At 48.2% G+C, this 25,380-nt stretch overlaps 1 protein-coding gene across 5 annotated transcripts in view; it reads left to right on the forward strand.

Annotated features, from left to right (window-relative positions):
• The window catches only part of znf512b (zinc finger protein 512B), a 165,865-nt gene that overhangs the window by 87,479 nt on the left and 53,006 nt on the right, over positions 1 to 25,380 (forward strand). For all 5 annotated transcript variants that reach the window (XM_038803292.1, XM_038803293.1, XM_038803294.1 and 2 more), the window contains exons 5-6: positions 8,069 to 8,241; positions 10,735 to 10,949. In XM_038803292.1, the coding sequence (XP_038659220.1) occupies positions 8,069 to 8,241; positions 10,735 to 10,949 (388 nt within the window). The remainder of the gene's footprint in view (positions 1 to 8,068; positions 8,242 to 10,734; positions 10,950 to 25,380) is intronic.

The raw sequence follows: 25,380 nt of genomic DNA on the forward strand, positions 1-25,380 counted from the left end.
GTATTCTGTATCCCAGAATGTTGGACAGGTGTAATGTCTTGAACTTAGCAGGATAGGCATCCGGCCATTTGGCTTATTACTGAATGGAGGATATTTACTGCCAGTTGGAGCTCACTGTCTGAACTCAAGCATTCTCCTGACAGAGTTGGGGGAATAGGAGATTGCATAAGTATTTGGACATTGTTTTTGCAGCATGGCATGGTTGAGACAAATAAATGTCCTGTGGCAACTTTTGCCGCTTGCTTTAAATAAAATAGTTTTTATTGTCACAAGTAGGCTTACATTAATACCACAATGAAGTTACCATGAAAATCCCCTAGTCACCACACTCCGGCGCCTGTTCGGGTACACTGAGGGAGAATTCAGAATGTCCAGTTCACCTAACAAGCACAACTTTCGGGACTTGTGGGAGGAGACTGGAGCACCCGAAGGAAACCCGTGCAGACACGGAGAGAGCGTGCAGACTCCGCAAAGACGCTGACCCAAGGGGGAATCGAACCCTGACCCTGGCACTGTGAAGCAACAGTGCTAACCACTGTGCTAATCACACACCTGAGTTGATTTGTGAATTTTGGTCTTTCCGACGATCCATCCAGCAAGTCCTGAGTGTCCCCATTTACGTATATCCATCAGGAGAGGATGAACAGGATGGGCCTCTTGACTCTCGGAAAGAGAAAGCTGAGGGGTAACATAATAGAGATCTTTAGACTTGTGAAGGGTGTTGATAAAGCAAACATGGAGAGAACACAATTCCCAGTTGTGGGGAAGGACAAAACTAGCAAGATAAGATTGACCAAGACATCAAAGAGAAATCAGAAGAAACTCTTTAACCGAAGACAGGTGAGAATATAGAATTCACTACCACAGAGAATGGTTGAAGTGAATAGTGTTGGTGCATTTAAGGGGAAGGTGAGTAAACACATGAAGGTGAAGGGAAAATAAAGTCATGCTGTTAATTATATGAGGCAGGATTGGAAGAAGTTTGATTGGAGCATAAATGCAGCATGGACTGGTGGGGCTGAATCGTCCCCCCCCACCCCCGAAACCCCATTCTGCTTGCACAGACTTGGATTTGCTTTTTAAGGAGACAAACCCTTGGCAGACATTCAGCCCTTACCCCTCAATCACAGTCAGGTTATCTCAGAAACAGGAATGAGATGCCTTTGGGCATACCTTTTTGTGGCGTTGTCACGGATGAGAATGATGAACAGCGCAGGATAAAGCAAAGAGGAGTTGGACTCATTTCAGCCTACTGTACGCAATCAGCCATGTTGCAGTGTAGACATGTATTCATCAGGTGACTGGTGCATTCACAGAAAAGCTGGGGAATTGGCCTTCGGCACTGCAGCAAGGTAGGACCATCTAGTTTACAGGCCAGTTCGAGGTCCAGGGTGTGACTGACGGCACCCACTTTACTTTGCGCGCTCCCACAAAACTTCCCCTCCGCCTTCACTCACGCATTGCATAGAAGATACTACAGAGCAGCCTCGATTTTAACCTGGTCATGAATTGCTGATGTGGGACGGAAGGTGGAGACAGCCCAACTGGCCCTTGGAGCATGAGACCTAGACAATTTTAGCTCACAGCCTCATTTTAATCCAACGTCACAGACACCTGCCGAACCCAGGGGCTGACACAGAAGCCAGCTGGTAGGAGTGGGAAATCTGTCTGCAGAAAAGCAAATAATGGTGTGGAGGTAGATGGGAGGATCGGGGACGACCTATCATTCTCCTTTGTAGCCACAAGGAAACATACCAGGATTTAAAAAAAAACCAATGTGGACCTCTGCTGATCCTATCTAGCTTGCCGGCAGTTTCTGTTGCATAATCTGTGCTTTTCCAGATTCTAATGGAAGGCCTCCATACTGAAATCCTGAGAGTTAAAATTGCAGCTTGAAATAGTAAAACCTATGCCCAGATCATCTTCATCAGCCTGGCAGAACTAAAATTGTACTTAATGTATCAGCACCAAATATACTGGAAGTTTTCATAATGCATTACCCTCACCGTGCACTTAAGGGCATGTGTAAAAGACACAATAACCCAGATGTTGCTCTGTTAGACACAGAAAAAGCTTTCGCTGTTCACCTCATGTGCAGTTACCCAGAGACCTTTTGTGAGCATGTAAGAGAAACAGGGCCCGATGTAACAGAAATGTGTTTTTGTGTGGTAGCAAGCGGAGGATGCCGGGTGTTTCCCGACAGCTGACCCGGCAAGCCCATCACTGGTATCAAACGTCGATTCCCGGCTTGGGTCACTGTCTGTGCAGAGTTTGCACTTTCTCCCCGTGTCTGCGTGGGTTTCCTCCGGGTGCTCCGGTTTCCTCCCACAGTCCAAAGATGTGCAGGTTTGGTGGATTGGTCATGTTAAATTGCCCTTAGTGTTCAAAAAAAGCTGGGTGGGGTTACGGGGTTAGGTAGGGTGCTCTTTGCAAGGGCCGGTGCAGTCTCGATGGGCCGAATGGCCTCCTTCGGCGCTGTAAATTCTATGATTCAGGCACTTAGCGATGCCCCACAGACTTTATGCCACAAATATCTGTCCCGCCAGCTGATTCGCTGGGACCGTGCATGGCAACTCCCCGCAGAAGTGGGTGTGATTTCGGTATGGGGGAGGGGATGGTTCTTTGTATGGGGTGAGACGATGATGGAGGGAAGGTTGCACGGCTAAAAGGACATCATGGGGGCGATTCTCCGAGCCCCGCGCCGGGCCGGAGAATCGGACCAACCGCGCCACGAAGCCCCGATTCCAGTGCCCGATTCTCCGAGGTGCGGAGAATCGGCACCGTTTGCGCCAGCGCGTTTGGCGCGGCGCCGGCTGCTTCGGGGCCGCTGATTCTCCAGCCCGAATCGGCCGAGCGGCCACTCCTGGGGGAAGGAGTCCCGCCGGCTTCGTTCACCCCTGGTTGCTGCCGGCAGGAACTCTGCGGGAATGCTCGGGGGGGTGGCCTGTGGGTGCTATGTCTTTTCGTCCGACGTCATTTCGTCCAACGACACTTCGTCCACGTCTTTTGGTCCAACGTCTTTTTGTCCGCCCGTCTTTTGGTCCAACGTCACTTCGTCCAATTATCCAATTACAAATAGTTTAATTTAGTTTTTCAATGTTACTGCTCAAGGATCCTCTCCACCTATTTCGCCTCTTGAGGTTGAGTTCTGCATTTGTGCTGCTTGATCTCCAGACATTATTAAGATAAGCTGCAGGATATTCACCCATGTATGCTCCAGCGTGATGAGAGCCATTGTATCTGATGGAATATTTGATCATTCGGGAATTTACAATTTACATCAATTTTAAGTAATTTCGGGAATTTTAAGTAATTAGTAAACTTTTAGATTTTTTAACTGCATTTTTAGATTTTTTAACTTTTTAACTGCATTTTTCAACTTGCATTTTATCAATTACTTGCATTTTAGCAATTAAATTCACTTGCTGTATTGTACTTGCATTTTATCAATTAAATGGTTTTATACGGAGTTAATTTGTAATTGGATAATTGGACGAAGTGACGTTGGACCAAAAGACGGGCGGACAAAAAGACGTTGGACCAAAAGACGTGGACGAAGTGTCGTTGGACGAAGTGACGTCGGACGAAATGACGCGACACGGGCCTGTGTGGGGGGGGGGGGGGGGGGGCTCCTTCACCGGGGGGGGGCCTTTCGAGGGGGTCTGGCCCGCGATCGGGGCCCACCAATCGGCCGGCCGGCCTCTCAACCCCCCCCCCAGGACTACTTACCGCCGCGGCCGGCCCCTGAACACCGACCCCATGTTGGGTCAGGGCCGGCGCGCGTAAGAAGTCCCCGCGCATGTGCAGGATGGCGCGGCCCAACTGTGCATGTGCAGGATTGAGCTGCCCCAACTGCGTTTGCGCAGGTCCCAAGGTGCTGCGTCTTTTACGCAGTGCCGGGTCTCTGATGCCGTGCCGAGGCCCCGCCCCCGCAAATTGCGTCACTCCCCTGCCAGCCCCACGGAGGCTCCAGAATAGGGGTCTGGGTACGGGCGCCGACACCGGAGTAAAACACTCCGGTTTTTACTATGCCGTTGGCACTTAGACTCCCGTTGGGAGAATCCCGCCCCACATCTGCTCCTCCTGGGTCGCAGGGTGTGCTGCAATGACAATGATCTTTTCTCACTTCAGCAGCTGGGTCTCCTGAAGCTGAGAAACTTGGCATAGAACTTTAAAACGGGTTAAATCAGAGACTGCCATCCTAATTAAAATATCTTATGGAAGTGATTTGCCGACCTGCTCTTAGTCTTCCTCCAGTTAAACCCATAAGCGAGTAGGTTGGAGGCAATTTGGGGTGGTATTTGAGGTTTTTTAGCTTTGAATATCTGTCCCAAACCTAATTCACCTGTTCTTGGATATTAAAAGCCAATTTCATTGTGGCGGTCCTGACAGTATTCTATATCCCAGAATCCCCCGCTAACGAGGGGGAGCAGCAATTAAACCGACCCTGCAGTGCACCCCAGACAGCACGCAGCCATGCCATCGCACAGTCCAGCTCGACGATTCGGTGATGCCGAACTGGCCAGACTGATGGATACGGTCAAGTCCAGGCGGGATATTCTGTTCCCCTGAAGGGCTGAGAGAGTCAGCCACAGTGCAGCCAGTGCCGCCTGGGAGGCAATGGCAGCAGCAGCCAGCATGGGGAGTGTGACAAGGAGAACCGCCACCCAGTGCCGTAAGAAGCTCCACGACTTCCTCCGGGCCGCATGACTGAGTTGGCAATGGCCCCCTGGCACCGGTCCTGCCTGCTACCCCGGAATTCCCCCCGCCCCCCCCCCCCCCCCCTCCCACACACGATGACCATCCACCACCCCAGCACAATACTGCGACGTGCCCCAGCACCTTTACAGACACCTGGCATCCCCCCATGCCCAGCAAAGGTGCATCTACCTGTCCCACCTTGCATCTCCCCCCCCCCCCCCCCCCCCCCCCTCCCCCCCAGCCCTGTCACCCGCTGGAACCGTGACCTGGACTAGGCACTGGTTCCCTCCTCGGTCCACACCCATTCTGTGGTGGCCAGGATGGCCCCAGTCCAGGAGCCCAGCTCTTGGTATTCTAATGTTGACTGCTGCCTCTGTGGTGTTGATGCCTCCGCATTTCAGGACAAGTGTCACAACCTGATTGGGATGCCAGGCAGTAACAACTGCATCATGGAACATGTACCCACGGGGATCCACTTGGGAGCTTTGAGGTGCACACATTACTAGAATTGCAAATTCCCCATTTGAATAGCTTTCAACTGTGCACCAGATCCACCACGGTCAGCAGGGGTTAAAGTGACCGTCAGTATATTACCACAGAATGGGGCTCTGTCATGGGGGCGTTCGGTCGGACAGACAGGCAGTAGCTGTACCTGCCCCATTATGGGTATACACAATCTGGGGGGGTGGCATGGTGGACTTGTGGGCACTGAGTCCCCCCGTTCCACCAGCCCTGGGGCTCTCTAACCCCCCCCCCCCCCCCCCCCCCCCCCCCAGCAGCCTTGGCCAGCAGCCCTGGTGCCCCCGGACTGACTGCTCAATTTTAAAGATGGCTACTCAACTTGGATCCCCACAGCAGTCATTGTTCTAGCTTCACGTTTTTATATAGCCGGCACCCATGTGACTGCTCGCTGGGGAGGGGGTTAGATCATGGAAGGCCGTTCGATAGGGGGTCCTTCCCGTAAATGGGATGGAGATCGGTCTTATTTGGTGATTATAGATTTCTTGCCACACCGTGGCGGTATCCAAATCTCGCCAACAGTTGTGGCTGGTTAGATCGGAAACCGATTGGCACCCGCCGTGGTTCCCGATTTCAGCCTGTCCGTTATCTAACCGGCGCGCTCGTATTCGGGCCTGGCGCAATGCAGCTGATAGATTGTGCCCATATTCTACCAGTGCAATATCTGATTCAGTGAGGCACCCTCGACACAATATCTGTGCTGTCTCTGGGGAGACAGAGAGATGCAGACTGCAAACTGGAAGTGAAAAAAGCAGAAATATAAATTGTGTTTCAATCATTCTTGAGAAAGAAAAGGAGGCAGCACGGTGGCCTAGTGGTTAGCACAACCGCCTCACGGCGCTGAGGTCCCAGGTTCGATCCCGGCTCTGGGTCACTGTCTGTGTGGAGTTTGCACATTCTCCCCGTGTCTGCGTGGGTTTCGCCCCCACAACCCAAAAATGTGCAGAGTAGGTGGATTGGCCACACTAAATTGCCCCTTAATTGGAAAAAATAATTGGGCACTCTAAATTTAAAAAAAAAAGAAAAGTAAAGATTGGGACATACACATGGGATTAAAGGAGAGAGATAAAAAGAGAAAACAAGAAACAAGAAAAACTGTAATTTTCATTTTTTAATTCGCACCATTAATTTCCTAACAAAGAAATGAGACTTCACACTTGTCAAATGACATTTTCGGGGCCGGTGATATCGTTCGTTAGTCATTATCACTTATTTCAGTGTTACAATTTCAGTTGTGAATTCACTATCCCTATCTTTCTCATCTGTCTTTCATGCAAGACTAGTGGAATTATCCTAAAGCACACTGCTATAGGGATTTCAGGGCCAAGTCTATCAGCAAACAGCACATCTTATGGAGGAGCAGAGTATCTCTGACAGAAAGCTCTGGATTTCTATGCTTATGTATGGACAATAGAAGTTGCTATCAGATTTACCCTGTAACACCAGCAAGCACCATATAGCCTTGCTGTACCTAATACAGGAAAGTCCAGGCCTATATTCAAATGAAGCGCATTATGCCAGTACATTCCTGGGGTACAGTATCATTGTTAGTTTAGGCAGTATGGATATCCTCAGCCTAAATGAGAGCATGACCGGAATATTTAGGCAGACCCACAACGTATTCCTATTCAAGGGTTCTTGGATTTTCCAGTGGAGTCGAGAGCTACTACTGTAAGCAATAGCTTTTTTTCTCCAGACCGACGACTGGATGCCTAGCCTAACGCAGTGTTAAGGTTCTTGATTATTTAAAATGAATGAATCAAAGAACAAAGAAAATCACAGCACAGGAACAGGCCCTTCGGCCCTCCCAGCCTGCGCCGATCCAGATCCTTTATCTAAACCTGTCGCCTATTTTCCAAGGATCTACTTCCCTCTGTTCCCCACCCGTTCATATATCTGTCTAGATGCATCTTAAATGATGCTATCGTGCCCGCCTCTACCACCTCCGCTGGCAAAGCATTCCAGGCACCCACCACCCTCTGCGTAAAAAACTTTCCACGCACATCTCCCAAATCGCAACAGCTTTGTTTATTGACAGCGTTTTCCTGCGTGACGTTATACAGAGCATTGCTGAAAAATGGAGCTTAAGGGTCAAACATTTTCTGTTCAGATGATTTATTGGATTCGAGAAGAGTGCATGTGTGGAGACATATACCATGTCAATAACTCGCTGCATCTGTGGAATTCTTTCATTCTGTAAAGTTGCAACAGTTTTGGCTGCGGAAGCTGAAATGATCCTGTTGAAAGTAAATTGAGTGCCGCCATCATTTTCACCGGCAACGGCATATCTTAGATTGATGCAGGCATCAGGAATGGTGCTTCTCCAGTTACTTATCCTAACTTAGTTTCATGGAAGTAAATTCAGAGGGAACAGATTTTCACATTGCTGAAATAGTGTGAGAAATTCAAAAGCATAGTGTTTACCTACAGAGACTGACATTTCCACAACCATTCACCATTTTATTTTCACGTTCAGTATCATTTTCATTTTTTTAAAATTTAGAATACCCAATTCATTTTTTCCAATTAAGGGGCAATTTAGCGTGGCCAATCCACCTACCCTGCACACCTTTGGGTTGTGGGGGCGAAACCCACGCAAACACGGGGAGAATGTGCAAACTCCACACGGACGGTGACCGAGAGCCGGGATCGAACCTGGGACCTCGGCGCAGTGAGGCAACAGTTCTAACCACTGCGCCACCATGCTGCCCTCTCATTTTCATTTATAACGGTGCAACTGCTCTATTTGAGAATTGTCCCCATTTACACCACTTAACTGCAGTTATCGGTTTGTTGAGCGATTTATAATAATGGCTGAACTTGTTGTAACCAGACTGTTTTACTGTAGGGCATTGATTCAAAGAAATATAATCACCAGTGTCTTCTATGTGAAGCTTCATTTGTTTCTAAATCCCAACTGGAGAAGCATAAACAATGGAAGCATGAAGATAAAAGAACACCGGAAACAGTAGTGGATGGGAAAGTTACAAAAGCGGTTGCCCGAGGTCGAGGAAGAAAAAGGTTTGTTCGTTTTGGGGAGAATTTAGTATCAGATTAATCCTTTGTATGGTTTAGAGTGGGTTGGAAATGGCTTTATTGGCTTTAATATTTATCCTTTTTTCTACTTTTGAGGCATAACATAATAGTAGCCTAACGCCCCATTGTGCTTAATATATATTTATGGGACTTTTCATATTATCAAAACCGTTTAACGTAAAGGGGGTAAAAATGTGTGAATGTTCAAAATTTAAAATTTTGGCTTGAACCCCTTTTAACTGAAATTCTCTGTTTTAATTTAATATGCAAGTAATGCATTTCACAAAAAGTATTCTTAACATTTTATTCAGATGGTATTGTATATCTATTGCATTAAAGCTGCTAAATTGGGACGCACATTCCATTTCAAAATGTATTGAAAAATCTTGCAATAAAACAGTTAATTGCAATAGAACATAGAACATACAGTGCCGAAGGGGGCCATAGAGTCTGCACCGACCCACTTAAGCACTCACTTCCACCCTATCCCCGTAATCCAATAACCCCTCCTAACCTTTTTTTTTGGTGACTAAGGGCAATTTATCATGGCTAATTCACCTAACCTGCACGTCTTTGGACTGTGGGAGGAAACCGGAGCACCTGGAGGAAACCCACGCAGAGACGGGGAGAACATGCAGAATCCGCACAAACAGCAACCGAGCGGGGAATTGAACCTGGGACCCTGGCGCTGGCCTTGGCGCTATCCACTTGTGCTACCGTGCTGCCCCATAACCAATACTGGTTATAGAGTTTTTTAATGCTAAATGCACATAATTGTAACAGCAAAACAATGGTGAGGGTGTAAAACAGGCGACCCTGGATGAATTTCCATTGAATTTCCATTGAATTTCCAATGAAAAGTGACAGTGCGTAGGGTGTATAATGGGCGGCCTATTGCTATTGGCAGTTTTACGCCATCACCAAACGTTAACTTTACCCCATGGATCCAAAGATCATGCATCAAGAGTTAAGACCAAAAACGGTGAGTCCACATATAGCTTTGATAGTCTTAACCAGCAGCTATATTGGTAAAGTAATTAATGAAGCCTGCCTAATTCCTCAGAGCAACAATTGGTCCACCACTGCATTTACCTAATAAAAAAACCCCATTAGCTCATTTTATGACCTGGCCTTCTAGCCCACTCATCTGCTGGCTATTTAATCAGATTAATATATGCATTGCAATCTGTTAACCTTATCAGATGTCCTTCAGACACTTGTAGGTTCCCTTGGCTAGAAGTGCTAAGATCCTGGTGCCTACCCTCACTCACCAATCAGCTTTTTGAGCCCTGAAACCATCCACACTGTAGCACATCAAACCCCTCCCCCCACCCCCACTTCCATTGAGCAAAATTTTGGCCCCAAACCCTCAACCTGCCACCATAGATCAGCAATTTGGTTCATTCCCACCACTCAGTGAGCAAGTACTGAGAAAGATATCAGCCCATCCACAATACAGCATTCCAGTTGTTGCTTGCCACTACTGATTGACCTCTCAGCTCTTAACACTACTTTCGCCCACCAACATTTTGGACCTTGCCAATCCCCATGCCCTGTGGGCAATGTTTTGGCTGCAGCACCTAATTTCCCTCCTCCATGCCTTTCCCCCTCTGATCCCTCTTGTGCCACCTCCCCACTCCATCCTACTCCTCCCTTTCCCTTTCGCCTGTCAATTCTCCTCAACTACCTTCTCTCCCATTCCTCTTCCCTTTCCTCCCTCTCCAATCCATTCCCTTATGCTCCCCTCTGTCTCTCACCCATCCAAAAATATAGTGTATTCATAAAGAGTTGTAAAAGTACATTCTATATTTAAATTTGACATTACCTGAAATGCAGTACAGATCACCTTTCAATATAGTGTATGAGGTGCCTCGATATACTTACCTTTGCAAGTTATATTCACAATGCACATCTGCATTTAATGTCAGACAGCCTGTAGTCCACACGGCCTAAGGTATTTTACATGGTTCCTAGCCCTTCGGTAGACTGTGACAGGAGATCCTTAGACAATGGACCTTTCCCATTGTTCCTCAGCCGCAGCTTAAGTGCATCCCTCAGCACTTGGTCCTGGACCTTGGAATGCGTCAGTGTGACACACTCGGTTGCCGACAGCTCTTTTGCACTGGAAAACCAGCAACCTTTGAGCAGATCAAAGCGTGTCTTTCACTGGTTGATGGTTCTCCAGCAGTTCTCCACTACTGTCCTATCACCATTTCCATCCCATCAGATCTTGTTCTCCATCCTTTTTTCCTCCTACCTGCCTTCTTCTTTTCCCTGCCTAGGTCGAGTTATCCTCCGGCCAACAACTGAATACTTCACTTGGTCTTAGGATTTTGTGCAATAATAAGGAAGATTATTTTTGTGAAGCATTTGAGAATAAACTTTGATCTCATGAGCACCGGGGGCAGAAGCACCGTTTTTGAGTGGTCGCCAATTGCATAAGTGACCTAATAAGTAAAGAGTTTATTTACGTTTCAGGGCTACTGAAAATGCAGAAACCTCACCTAAAAAGTCCAAACAACAGAAGAGAGAATTAAGCAAGCGCTCTGAGAATGGGGAATGTGCAACACGGAACAGAGACAGCAAATTAACAAACACTACTGAAGCTCAAGAAACTCAGACATCTAATGACCTAAGCAAAGGCAAGGCACAGATATCATTTCCTGAGGAAGATCCTGAGCGAACAAAACACAGTAAGCCTACAACAGTTAAAATTAGTAGTGTGATATTTAATTTCACTACTGTTGTCTGGGATAATATATTTTTTTCTAAATTAGGATCTATTTAATGCCCCACTTATGTAACAAAAATAGGAAAGTAACAAAAGTTAATTTTAATATATCAAAAATAATTTCTAGTTGTCTGCTTTTGGGTCTCAGGTGCCGCCTACTTGTCTCCACCCACTCCGTATGCTTTGACTGGTGTGATTGTGCTAGCTTCGAACGTACCTCAGTCCTTACACCCCCTTCCCATAGTGCGAACCATCACCTGTTATTCCTGTGACACACAACATTCCCAACCTTCACTTGCCTTCACCCACCTTTACCCAATGAACTTTCCTTCTGTTGACTAAGCTACCACTGAATTCTTTAATAAGCTGAATGTTTTTCATTTGTTTGTCGATCACAGTACCATCACATTCAATTCAGTGATTGGTAAATTATTACCAGGATTATTATTGTTGACATTGCAAGTGAAGTAAACTTGTATTATACAAATAACTGTGGAGTCATGAAAAGTAGAATATAATTTGTTGCCAGGCTAAGAGAGTTGGGCGGCACAGTAGTTAGCATTGTTGCCTCACAGCTCCAGAGATCCGGATTCATTTCCAGCCTCGGGTGACTGTGTGGAGTTTGCACTTTCTCCCCGTGTCTGCGTGGGTTTTCTCCGGATGCTCTGGCTTCCTCCCACAGTCCAAAGATGTGCAGGTTAGGTGGATTGGCCATGTTCAATTGCCCCTTAGTGTCCAGAAGGTTAGAGGTTAAGTTAGGCGGGGTTACTGGTTTAAGGGGATAGTGTGGGGGTCTGACCCTAGGAAGGGTACCTTTCAGAGGGGTGATGCAGACTAGATGGGCTGAATGGCCTCCTTTCGCACTGTAGAGATTCTACGATTCTATGATAGAGTCAGATTTGTGTTGATACATTAACTCTTGCCACCTTTTTAAAAAATAAATTTAGAGTACCCAATTATTTTTTCCAATTAAGGGGTAATTTTAGCGTGGCCAATCCACCTACCCTGAACATCTTTGGGTTGTGGGGGTGAAACCCACGCAGACACGGGGAGAATGTGCAAACTCCACATGGACAGTGACCCAGGGCCGGGATTCGAACCCGGGTCCTCAGCGCCATAGGCAGCAATGCTAACCACTGTGCCACTGTGCTGCCCAACTCTTGCCACCTTTGATCCAATCTAAGCAACCTGCAGTGCAAAATAGGCTAAAATATTGCTTCTCTTTGAAGCAATTCTTTGTAATCCAATGTTATTGTTTGGGACAACCAAATAACGATGACCTCAATATTAAATGGCTCGTGCTTATCTGGTAAAATCTGCCTTACTTGATATCTATGTTGAGATTACCCAGGGCCCCTACTGAAAAAAAAAATGTTGAAGTGTGAAAATGATCTAAAACTCACTTAATAATGAGGTAACAAAAATATTAATCAGTTTTTCAAACATTTTGAAGTCGTGGGTTTTTAAAAAAAATCACTGGTGGGAATGATAGCCTTGGATTTGATAATATGATTTGGCGTGTTTTTTGTGAATTTGTTCTTGTCTCTGTTCTTAACTACTCATACTTGTGCACAATATTTGTTATCATGGAGATTTATGTATTGTTTACTTAAAATATTTGACACAAAACGGTTTCTTAGCAATTTTTTTGCTGATTCACAGTACCATCGCATTCAGTTCAGTGATTGGTGAATTATTATTAGGATTATTATAGTTGACACTGCAGCTGACTTTGGGAGTATGTCCTATCTAATGATAGTGAATTTTCTAGATTCCCTTAATGCCATTTAGGGTTGGCCACAACGCAAATGATGTTTATGATCTCTTAAGCACATTTGAGATGCATTGAACTGAACAAGTGGGCAGACTTTAGGTTTGTCCAGTGGTTTCAGTGTACACAGTGTAAGTTAGCATTACTGAAAGCTTTATGACAATAGAATGGCCAGCTAAGAATGATTCTGGGCAACTATTCCAATGGTTTGTAGCAGCCCATATTCAAAACACAGAATGAGTCCTTTGACTGTTTCTATGAACAAGGAAGTTGTCAGCGTCTATCAACACATTATTTCATGGCAATAACAGACCAAAATTTATATAGATTACTGATTTAATCTGGTTCATGATGTTGCCCCAATTCTTCTAGGATAGAATAGAATCCCTACAGTGCAGAACAAAGCCATTCGGCCCATCGAGCTTGCACTGATCCTCTGAAAGAGCACCCTACCTATGCTCACTCCCACGCCCTGTCCTGTAATGCCATCTAACCCACACATATTTGGACACGAAGGGGCAATTTAGAATGGTCAATCCACCTAACCTTCACATCTTGACAGTGGCGCAGTGGTTAGCACTGCTGCATCGCAGCTTCAGTTCCAGTTCAATTCTGGCCTTGGGTGATTGTCTGTATGGAGTTTGCAGTTTCTCCCCGTGTCTGCGTGGGTTTCTTCCGGGTGCTCCGATTTCCTCCCACAGTCCAAAGATATGCAGGTCAGGTGGATTGGCCATACTAAATTGCCCCTTAGTGTCCAAAAGGTGAGATAGGGTTACTGGGTCCTGGGGATAGGGTGAAGGCGTGGGCCTAGGTAGGGTGCGCTTTCTAAGGGCCAGTGCAGACTCGATGGGCTGAATGTCCTCCTTCTGCAAAGTAAATTCTATGATTCTATGTTCTTTGGACTGTGGGTGGAAACCGGAAACCCAACCAGACACTGGAAAAACGTTCAAACTCCACACAGTCGCCCAAGGCCAGTATTGAACCAGAGTTCCTGGCCCTGTGAGGCAGCAGGGCTAACCATTGTAAAACCGTGCAGTATTATGACAATTGACAATTTAATTGCCAAAATAGCTCCCTATTATCCCGGAGATGGCTAGATCTTTCATTAAGCTTAATTAAATATAATGGGCGGGATTATCTGAGCCCCCCCCCCCCCCTCCCCACCGGCCAGGTCGGAGAATCGCCGGGGGGCGGCGTGAATCCCGCCCCGCCAGCCCGACGCCAGCTGCCGATTTGTCCGGCACCGGGGTTTTGGCGGGGACAGGAATCACGCTGCGCCAGTCAGCTGCCGCTGGCAGCGGCCCCCCCTTGGCGAAAACCCGCCCCGCGATGGGCCGAGTGGCCGCCCGTTTTCGGCCAGACCCGCCGGCGTAAATCAAACCAGGTCCGTACCAGTGGGACCTGGACAGTGGGCGGCCTGCAGAGTCCTCGGGGGAGCACGGGAGGATCTGGCCCCGGGGGGTGCCCCCACGGTGGCCTGCCGCGCGATCAGGACCCACCGATCCACGGTTGGGCCTGTGCCTTGGGGGCACTCTTTCCCTCCGCGGCGGCTGCTGTAATGGTCTACCATGGCCGGTGCAGAGAAGAACCCCCCTGCGCAGGCGCCAAACACTCCGGCGCCGGCCTAGCCCCTGAAGGTACGGAGGATTCCGCACCTTTTGGGCGGCCCGACGCCATAGTGGTTCACGCCACTCCTCAGTGCCGGTGTACCCACCCCGTCGGTTTGGGGAGAATCCCAACCGATACCTATGATTGATCCATCCATTGCACTTGGAAGGTTTGTCATTCCATGAATTTAAGCCACAGAATTCAGATCCATATTACCTACATTTTCAGTGCTAAGCTGTTTCATGTCCAAAATGGCAACCGTGCCAAATGGGAGGTGCCAACTGCTATTTTGGGTAGGTCAGTTGTGCTAACTTAAGGATCATGTGCTTGAAATATGCAGAGTAGGCAAATTGTAACACTGATTTTATGCTAGTTTTCAATTTACAACCTCAGTGCAGAGGCTATTGCATTCTCTTAACATTGAATAGCTGTGCATGCATTCAGCAGCAATAAGGAACCCCCAACTCCAGTGCTATTTAAAGGGATCATCAATCACTTCAGGTTAGATGCTGATGTTTATATCATAGAAAGCCAGTTGGTGATCACCTCCTAACTCACCAATCAATCTATTCCATGTTTATTTACACCTCTTTTGCAAAGCATTACCAATTAAGTGCTGTACTTGAAAGCTGCACAACAGGCCCACTGTTACAGAAACCTAGACACAAGTAATTCCCCAGTTTATGCCCACCACCAGCATACAACTGAATGCAATTAACATGCAATTAACATCTGAATGATTTATATTAGCAGCTGTTGAATTAGAAGTGTTTGGTGGTTTGTATTTCCATTTTAAAATTGGTACAGACCAAAGAGATTGATGTGGTACATGGTGAAGACCCTGGTTCTAACTTCACTGTTTCTGCTCAGACTACTTACTCCAGATACTCGTGGTGTAGTTTCTATTCCTCGTCGCCTCTAGCATGACAGGAAAGATGAGTGACACAGAAGAGGACAAGTTTTTCAAAGTGGTTGAGGAGGAGGGAGGAGAAGGGCTCTCGGCATGAGACCTTATAGATCTGGGACTTCAAATAGCCCAATCGGTCCTCATATCTTCCATGCCACCCATGCCCTTCTACTTTCCCCCCATGGCAGTTCATATTCTCTATGTCATTTAATGTCCCAAAACCACCGCCCCATGGTCCCTCAAACTCTCCAAGCCAATCTATGCCCTCAGTCCACTCCTTTATAGCCCCAATTTCAACACATGCCAGAATATGTTCCTCCATCCACCACCTTTTCCCCTTACACTTACCATGTAAACTCACATGGGGAGACCTCAGGACCCATGCTGAAGTTAAGTAATGTAAAGTTCCAAATTTCTATTGCAGACTTATTTAATATTTAAAAAGTCATTCATAAAAACCATTCGCTACACTTACATTCATTCAGTTATATGATCCTTTCTAAGGACAAACATTTCATTCAAGTGACTAATTCCTTATTTTAAAAAAGCATTGCAATTCATAGTCCCACTTCAAAGAGTATATAACCATTTGGATCTGTCAATCAAACTGTGAAATGGCAGGTTCCCTACTGTGATAATGAAAGTTGTGAAATCAGTCATGCAGCACCACTCAGTAATGGTAACTCTCAGGCTTATGCCAGTCAGGGTGAAATTGCAAGCAGTGAGTTTTTAAAAAACACTTCAGAGTTTTTTAAGATTTAAAGGGCAGGTGTTTAAATGCCTTAGCAGTTGCCTTTACAGTTTATTTGGACACTAATGCCAACCTTTAACCATTCCAAGGGGTACCTAACCTCATCAAAACGGCATCTGGCCACCCCCAAAGGGTACATGGGGCGGGATTCTCTGATAATGGGGCTAAGTGTTGATGCCGTTGCAAACGCCGGAGCATTTTACGATGTTGTTACCTGGCCGCTAGGAGCAGTGATCCCTCCCCCAACCCACAAGGGGGCAGCATGGCACTGGGGCGCTTCACGCAGCCCCAGCTGCCGATACGGCCCCCGCACAGGTGGCGCGGGTCCACGCATACGCATCACGGCTGGCGCGGGTCCGCACATGAGTGCCACGGCCGACGTTAGCGCATGCACTTCGGTCGCCGTCTCCGCGCCGGCCTCCACGCAGCATGGTGGAGTCCTACAGGGGCCTGGCGCGGAGGAACATAGACCGCCCCCCCCCCCCCCCCCCCGGAATTAGCCCGCCCACCGATCAGTAGTCCCCAATCGCGGGCCTGGCAACCGCGGAGGCCTTCCCCGAGTCGGATCCCACCTCAACCACCCCACCCACCAGGACGTCCCCCGCAGCCAGAATGCCGAGGTCCCACCGGGTAGGACCACACGCGAACGACACCGGTGGGACTCGGTCCGTCGCATGCGGAGAATCTCCAGGGCCAAGGCGGAGAATCGTGCAGCAGCCCCCGACCAGCACCACAGCGTCCGTGGATCCGCCATTGGCACTGATTCCCTGGTCACCGGAGAATCAGCAGCCCGGCATCGGAGCGGCGTCGCGGGATTCACGCCCCCCCCCCCCCCCCCCCCCCCCCCCGGGCGATTCTCCAACCCAGTGCAGGATCGGAGAATTCCGCCCATGATCTCTCAAAAGTGTGCAGGACCATAGCTAAAGGGATACTCTACCTCTCCAAAAGGACCCTCTACCAAAGACTCCACAAAGTTTAGACCTGTTCCCACCAGGCCTGGCACTGCCCATTGTGTTTTACATACCTGGCTCACCAAAGTTAGGCATGAGTGGAGGCAGCTGCTGTTTTATATGGGAAGCTGTCTCCACAAAATGCGCATGTGCATGTGACCTGAGCCCATTCCCACCCAGTGAAAATGGTGGCTGTCAGTGCCATGTCCAGTGGTGGGACTTTGGACGACCGGCCTCCTCTTTCTGCCATTCTCGCAACAATGGAGAGTCTCACTGTCATTGTGGAAAACCAGGCCAAAATATAAATTTCTAAGTACAACCCAAACTCTAAAGTTTTGTTGCTTGGATATTCTGGACTTCAAATAGTAGGAAAGATTAGCGTACTTTGTTAAATGTTAACATCATATTTTAAGATCAGAAAACTGCAAAGCCTTAAGTTGCACTTCAGACTGGGCACTGAACAATGGAGAATTGATCAATCATTTGCTTGTTAAAAAAAACCATGGCCAGATTAGTTGCCTGTATTCAATGCTTTACTGCAACAATAACAGCAACATGTCTTTATATGGCATCTTTGTTGTAGCTAAACATTCCAAGCTGTTCCACAGAAACAGTGTCAAACAACCAAGCAGCATAAGGAGAAATTGGAGGACATAACCAAAAGCCCAGTCAAAAAACGACTCTAAGGAGTGTATTTAAGGAAGAAAGGGAGATTGGGAGGTCCAGAGATATAGAGAGGAAATTCCACAACCTCGGACTTGGTCAGCTGAAGGCATGGTCAATAATGGTAGAACAAGTAAAATCCATGGCTGCGAGAATTAGGGGAGCACAGATATCTCAAAAGATTGTGAGGTGATTACAGAGATAGCAGGATAGGAATTTTAAACTTGAGGTGTTGCTTAACCGAGAGGAAGTGTAAGACAGTGAGTACAAGGGTGATAGATGAATGAGTTTTTTATTACCTCAAATTTATGGAGGATATAACGTGGGAGGCCATCCAGGCGTGTGTTGGAATAGTCAAGTCTAGACGTTACAAAGCATGAATGGTGGCTTCAACAGTAGATCATCTGCTGCAGGGATGCAGTTGGGCTATGTTGCAGCGGTGGAGATAGGTGACATTACAGTGCAGCTCAGTTTGTTTTAATTAGACATTTTGCTGGACTGTCTTGCATTCCTTCACATTTGCTCTGCAGCAAAGTATTTCAAAATAAAAAGCCACTTTCCGAATGCTCTAGCTATCTCTGTAGCCTAGCAGACTGCCTATAATTTCAGAAATCTAAGCGGTATGAGATGGGGTTAATCCATCTGAAGGAGTTATTTTTCGACAATGGATTTGGAACTGATTATAACTTTATTATCTTCCTGACAGTTTTTCCCCCTCAAACTTTCATCTCACATTCTAAGGAAATTTCAAGGTCAGATATGGTTGTGCAGCAGTGACCCCTAGTTGCAACATTTTAGGTTACCCGATGGCACCTATTTCCATGATGGCAGCCTAATGGAGTTTTAGAAATGCAATTGCTTCTGTTGTTTCTCAGTTGGGGTAGGATTTTCCTGAACTAAATGCATTTTTGATTTAGTTCAACTTTTTCCGTGGTTTGATTCAAATTGTAGATAAATTTGTCTGTGGACCTTGCGAACATCAATAACTTCTTAAAATCTGTGCTGGGGCGGCACGATGGCGCAGTGGTTAGCACTGCTGCCTCACCACGCCGAGGATCCGGGTTCGAACCTGGGTTACTGTCAGTGTGGAGTTTGCACATTCTCCCTGTGCTGGGTGGGTCTCACCCCCACAATCCAACAGATATGCAGGGTAGGCCACGCTGAATTGCCCCTTAATTAGAAAAGAATATTGGGTATTCTACTTAAAAAAAAACTGTGCTGATATTTCTAATGGTTGCTTGGATTCATAGGACTGTTACAATCTTACTTGCAAATATTTATGTGACGTACTATCACAGTAATTAAATTCAATGAATTTGAGTAGTTATAACTTGCATTTGACAAACCGAGAATGCACCAGTGGACCGTGTACTACGATCAAGCATAGTAAATGTTGGTAGTTTTTACTTTTATAGTGAAATTTAAGACTGACTTTACTGGCTTATGGTTGATATTTGGCTAACTGAGTCAGTACTTACAGTTTTTTTAGGGTTGAACATAAGGAAGTCTACATTTTTTTTAAAATCGCACTGGCTACATTTACAGTGCAGTGTTGGTATTGCTGCAACATTTGAAACACTAAAGAATAAACTTGCATTTACATAATGCCTCTGATAGCCTCAAGATGTCCCAAAGTCCTTCACAATCAATGGATCGTAATTTTGAAGTGCAATCGCTATTATTATGCAGGCAAACATTGCAGCCAGTTTGCGCACAGTAAGAGACCACTAACAGCAAATGAATAATTCGATAGGCTTATTTTATTTGGTGGAGTTGGTTGATGAAGAAATTCTGGTCGGGGGCATTGAGAAAACTACTTGCTTATCTTTGAAGATAATGGTATGTGACCTTTCGCATTCGCCTGAGTGGAGATATAAGGCCTTGATTTAATGCCACAGTACTGCTGACAAAGCAGTGCTTGTTCAGAATTATGAAGAAGTGTCAGCCTAGATTCTATACTTAAATTATTTTGTGGCTTATGTGCGAAAAACTCTGACTCAAAGGAAAGAGTGCCATTAACTCAGACAAGGTAACACTAAGTTATTAGTTGCTGTTGGAGCAAGAAGACTATAGAGATGAGCAGTATGAAAGTCCTTGAAGGGGTTAATTTGCATAACTTGAGTTTGACATTATATGTACTATGTGACAAATATCTGGTTCATAATTCACAAGGTTTAGAATATAACATTTTAGGTTGGAAATTAAAGTGATTTCGATAAATGGAAAAAGCTTGGTTACAAAATTGATAAACAACCCAAATGTAAAAATCAAACAAGCCTGGGTTTAATTTCTTAAAATGTCAAGAGTTGATAGTGAAAATTAAAACTTAAACAATAGGTAACCCATTTCTGGACCTCTTGGTAGAGAACCAGGATATGTATTATTATCTCCCTAAGCCAAGCTATAGGTTGCAATTCTGAGAAAGAGAATCAAAAAACTATAAGAGATAGAAATTATTCACATGAGTTACAGAATCAAAGAATTGTGTTGAAGGTAAAATTGACTGTTTGCATTTCTGTTTGAACCATCCAACGCATGCCATGTTGCCATTGAGATAGTCATTCAAGGGGGGATTTGTTTCATTTATCTGTGTGTTTGCTGACAGAAGCAAGACGTTCAGTTTGGAGAAGAAAGCGGCAGTTGCAGCTTTGCCATGCAGTGAACTATGTCTTACCAGATTGACAGAGCCAACAAGTGATTGTCAGTTAGACCTGCAATTCAAGCAGAGAAAATAGTTACTTAATTGTTCAATGCATGCAATGTGGATGGGGCTTAATCTCAGTTTGGATTTTATGAGGAAAAAACAGCTCATGGGAGAAAGCTACAGAGATCTATGCAGACCATTGCGGCAGAAAGCAGCCAGCAGAGTTAAAGAGCTTAAAGAGCTGTGAATAGGAAATTGGGTATCTGCTAGCAAGCTGAAGAAAGATCCATGGCAACCATAGTTAAGTTTTAGCTTTAGATTTACTGTCACGTGTACCGAGGTACAGTGAAAAGTGTTGTTCCGTGTACTGTCCAGGCAGGTCGCTACGTGCATGAAAACATAGAACTTGTGATAAATACATGATGTAAATACATAAACATAGACATCAGGTGAAGCATAAAGAATATAGTGCTACAACAGTAGAGAGGATGCGTAGAAATATCAGTTCAGTCCATAAGAGGGGCATTCTGGGAACAGTGGGAAAGAAACTGTTTTTAATCTATTGGTGTGTATTCTCAAGCTTTTGTATCTTCTGCCCAAAGAGAGAGGTTGGAAGAGAGAATACCCCTGCTGGGAGGGTCTTTCATTCTACTGCCTACTTTCCCAAGGCAGCAGGAGGTGTAGACAGGGCCAATGGATGGGAGGCAGGCTCCCTTGATGGACTTGGCTGTGTTCTTTGTAGTTTCTTACAGTTTTTGGGTCAAGCAGTTGCCAGACCAAGATGTGATGTAGCCTGATAGGATGCGTCTGTAGTACATCTATAAAAATTGGTAAGCGTCAATGTATACATGCAGAATTTACTTAAATTTCTGAGGAAGTATAAACATTGTTGTGCTTTCTTGGTCGTAGCATTGATGTGGGAGGACCAGGACAGATTGTTAGTGATATTTACTCCTAAGAACTTGAAACTGTCAACCATCTCCACCTCGGTACCATTGATACAGACAGGGGTATATCACTTCCTGAAGTTGATGACCAGCTCCATAGTTTCATTGAAATTGAGGGAGAGATTATTGTCATTGTGCCATGCCACTATGTTCTTTATCTCCCTCCTGTGCTCTGACATGTCGTTGATTGAGATCTGACCCACTACGGTTGTGTCATCGGAAAACGTGTAGATGAAGTTGGAGCCTAATTTTGCCACATAGTTATGTGTGTAAGGAGTATAGTAGGGGGCTAAGTACATAGCCTTGCAGGGCCCTGGTATTGAGGACTATTATGGAGGAGGTTTATGAAGAAAAGGTGGAGGATCACCACACCAGAAAAAGCTGATTTGAGGATCCCCATAGAATTTTACTGTGGAGGATGGCTGGAAAACTAAGCAGAATTAAAGTTAATTCCAGAGGGCTGTGGCTCACCTTTGGGTTGGTCCCAGGAAGGGTGAATGAACCTTCAGGTTTTCGTGAAATAAAGGAACTCTTGGTTGGGACGTGGGAGGTGGGGGTAGAACTGAGTGGTACTCAATTTATTTGATTTCTCCCATGCCCCCATCATACTTTGCATGCTAACATGTCCCTCCAACCACTGCCCTTTATTGCTCCTTTACCATCCAACCCCCCCTCCCAACTACTCCGCTTTGCTCTTCATGCTAACTCACCCAGACCTCAATGCCTATGTTGAGATTAAATAAAGTTATGAAGCGTGTATTGATTAATTCATTATTTGGAAAGAAACACTCAAATTCACAACATTTATATTCCTTTAGTCCGTCATGAAATCAAGCAGTTATATTCATAGTCCCACTTCAAAGAGTTTGTAACCAATGTGAGCTGTCAATAGTGTGAGCCATTGGTACGATCCCAGCTAATGTTACTAAAGGACAGCTAAGGTCCCAGAGTGGAACCCTGGATCAATAGACCATGGGTGTGATTCTCCACTCTCACGCCGGTTCGGAGAATAGCGGGCCGCGCCGATTTTCACGGCGACGCCGGTCTGACGCCCTCCCGCTATTCTCCGAACCCCGCACAAACTACACGTCGGCATTCCCGGCAAAGGCCTTGACAGACCCCCCGACACGACCAGAAGCCCGACTTTTTGGCCCCCCGCTATTCTCCGGCCCAGATGGGCTGAAGTCCCGACGTCATCACACAATGTTTTCACGCCGGCCAACACACCTGCTTTTCAAGTTCGTGCTGGCTGACGAGAGCTTCGAGGAGGTGAGCGCACCGTTCAGCGCACAGCTCAGCGCACTGCTGGAGTCTGGCCACAACGGGGAAGGCATCCCCAAGAACGGGAGAGGGGTCCAGAGCGGGGTGGGGGGGGGGTGTGGGAGACGGAGGGGGGGAGTGTGGGAGGCTGAGGGGGGAGTGTGGGAGACTGAGGGGGGGAGTGTGGGAGACTGAGGGGGGAAGTGGGAGACAGAGGGGGGAAGTGGGAGACGGAGGGGGGGAGTGTGGGAGACGGAGGGGGGAGTGTGGGAGGCGGAGGGGGGAAGTGGGAGACTGAGGGGGGGAGTGTGGGAGACGGAGGGGGGGAGTGTGGGAGACGGAGGGGGGGGTGTGGGAGACTGAGGGGGGAAGTGGGAGACTGAGGGGGGGAGTGTGGGAGACGGAGGGGGGAGTGTGGGAGGCGGAGGGGGGAAGTGGGAGACTGAGGGGGGAAGTGGGAGACGGAGGGGGGGAGTGTGAGAGGCGGAGGGGGGAAGTGGGAGACTGAGGGGGGGAGTGTGGGAGACGGAGGGGGGGAGTGTGGGAGACGGAGGGGGGGGGGTGTGGGAGACTGAGGGGGAAGTGGGAGACTGAGGGGGGAGTGTGGGAGACTGAGGGGGGAAGCGGGAGATGGAGGGGGGAAGTGGGAGACGGAGGGGGGAGTGTGGGAGACGGAGGGGGGGGAGTGTGGGAGACCTAGGGGGGAGTGTGGGAGACTGAGTGTGGGAGACTGAGGGGGGAAGTGGGAGACTGAGGGGGGGAGTGGGAGAGACAGAGGGGGGAGTGTGGGAGACTGAGGGGGGAAGTGGGAGACTGAGGGGGGAAGTGGGAGACGGAGGGGGGAGTGTGGGAGACGGAGGGGGGGGAGTGTGGGAGACTGAGTGTGGGAGACTGAGGGGGGAAGTGGGAGACAGAGGGGGGGGAGTGTGGGAGACGGAGGGGGCGAGTGTGGGAGACGGAGGGGGGGAGTGTGGGAGACGGAGTGTGGGAGACTGAGGGGGGAAGTGGGAGACAGAGGGGGGGGAGTGTGGGAGACGGAGGAGGGGTAGTGTGGGATGACGGACATCACCTGCAGGAGGAGACTCCGGCTGCGTAGGCGGACGGTGATACATATCTGTCACCTCGTGGCGCACCTCGCCCCACGTGGAACGGGGCGAGGACACGCGATCCCGGTTGCCATCAAGGTCACGGTTGCTCTTAACTTCTATGCGACCAGCTCCTTCCAGTCTCCGTGCGGGGACCTCTCCGGGATCTCCCAGTTATCCGTGCACAGGTGCACCCGGGATGTGACCGACGCCCTCTCTGCCATCGCCGATCGCTACGTCACCTTTCCCGAGGACGAGCAAGTCAAGATTCACGAGTTCGTGGATTTGCCAGCGTGGCCGGGATACCGATGGTGCAGGGTGCAATCGATTGTGTTCACGTCCCCATGCGCCTGCCTGCAGGAGACAGGGAGGTCTTCACAAACAGGAGGGGGTCATACTCCATGAATATCCAAGTGGTATGCGACCCCCACATGAGGTTCATGAACGTCTGTGCAAGGTTCCCAGGCAGTGTGCATGACTCCTACATACTGGCACAGTCGTACATCCCTGCGCTGTTTGAGGGACGTTTTCCCCCCCCCCCGGCTGAGGGGCTGGTTGCTGGGCGACAGGGGTTATCCGCTGAGGTCTTGGCTGATGACGTCTATACGGAGGCCTCAGACCAATGCGGAAACCCGATACAACGAGGCCTATGCAGCAACCAGGGGTGTGGTGGAGCGCTGCCTTGGCCTCCTGAAGATGAGATTCAGGTGCCTGGACTGCTCCGGAGGGGCCCTGCAGTACCAGCCAGACAAGGTTGCTCGCATTGTTGTGGTCTGCTGTGCGCTGCACAACATCGCGATGCAGAGGGGAGATGCCCTGCTGCAGGAGGCGGAGGGAGAAGCCAGTGGCAGTGGTGCCAGCACAGAGGAGGAGGAGGAGAGGGAGGAGGAGGAGGAGGAGGCTGGCGGAGTGGCAGGCGTAGCACGCAGACACGACCCAGGTGCTGGTGATGCCCAGGAGGCGGCACGACAGACCCGGCGAGGACGGCGGGCACACGACGCCTTGGTGGCAGCACGGTTCACGCGTCGCATGCGACGTCCCCGCTGAACACCAAACCACCACCTGCATCGCCAGTCGTGCAGAGGGTCAACACACAACTGCCACCACCACAGCCCCCCCCCCCCCCCCCCACCCCCTCTCCGTGTACACTGCTCCAATTCGACATCACCCTTACCACTGGGTCCAGACAGTATGGCACAACATTGATGGCTGTATCAGCGGGTGTGATCAGTGCCATGTGGAATGATGGCAGCCCGCTCTGCGATGAGCTGTGAGCTCAGAATCGTTAGAGAGAGTCTGACCCATGGCAATAGCTGAACCATCCACCTTGGTGGCCGCTGAGTTCGTCACGGACACTCCATCACGTGCCCGCGTGGGGTAGCTGTGGGAGGGGGTGGGGGGGAGAGGAAGGGACTGCACACCCGGCACGAAGTTTCACCGCTCGTCAATCACAGCGACACTCGGTCACCATCCCTGTGGCTGTGGAACAATCACACGGTATTGCAAGTAAGGTGGAACAGTGCGTTTAATGTTAACAATAATTTACAGATGCCCTAGCCCCTACAACTAAACTGTGCCCTTTAGCCGTGCCAACTTACTCTGTGTCTCTCTTTGTTGCCTTACGGGCCCTACCACTACGTCTCAGTGATTCCCCAGATGATACAGCAGGAGTGGAGGAGGACTGCTGCGAATCGCCCCCTTCGACTTGTTTCTCCTTCGGCAAGCGTTGCCTGGGGCGACCCGGCCTTGGTGGGCCAGGCTGCTCTGCGGGCGTCTCGGGTGACGTTGTGCCACCCTGCTCTGCCCG

Source organism: Scyliorhinus canicula, chromosome 7 (assembly GCF_902713615.1).
Source record: "Scyliorhinus canicula chromosome 7, sScyCan1.1, whole genome shotgun sequence".
Classification (NCBI taxonomy): domain Eukaryota; kingdom Metazoa; phylum Chordata; class Chondrichthyes; order Carcharhiniformes; family Scyliorhinidae; genus Scyliorhinus; species Scyliorhinus canicula.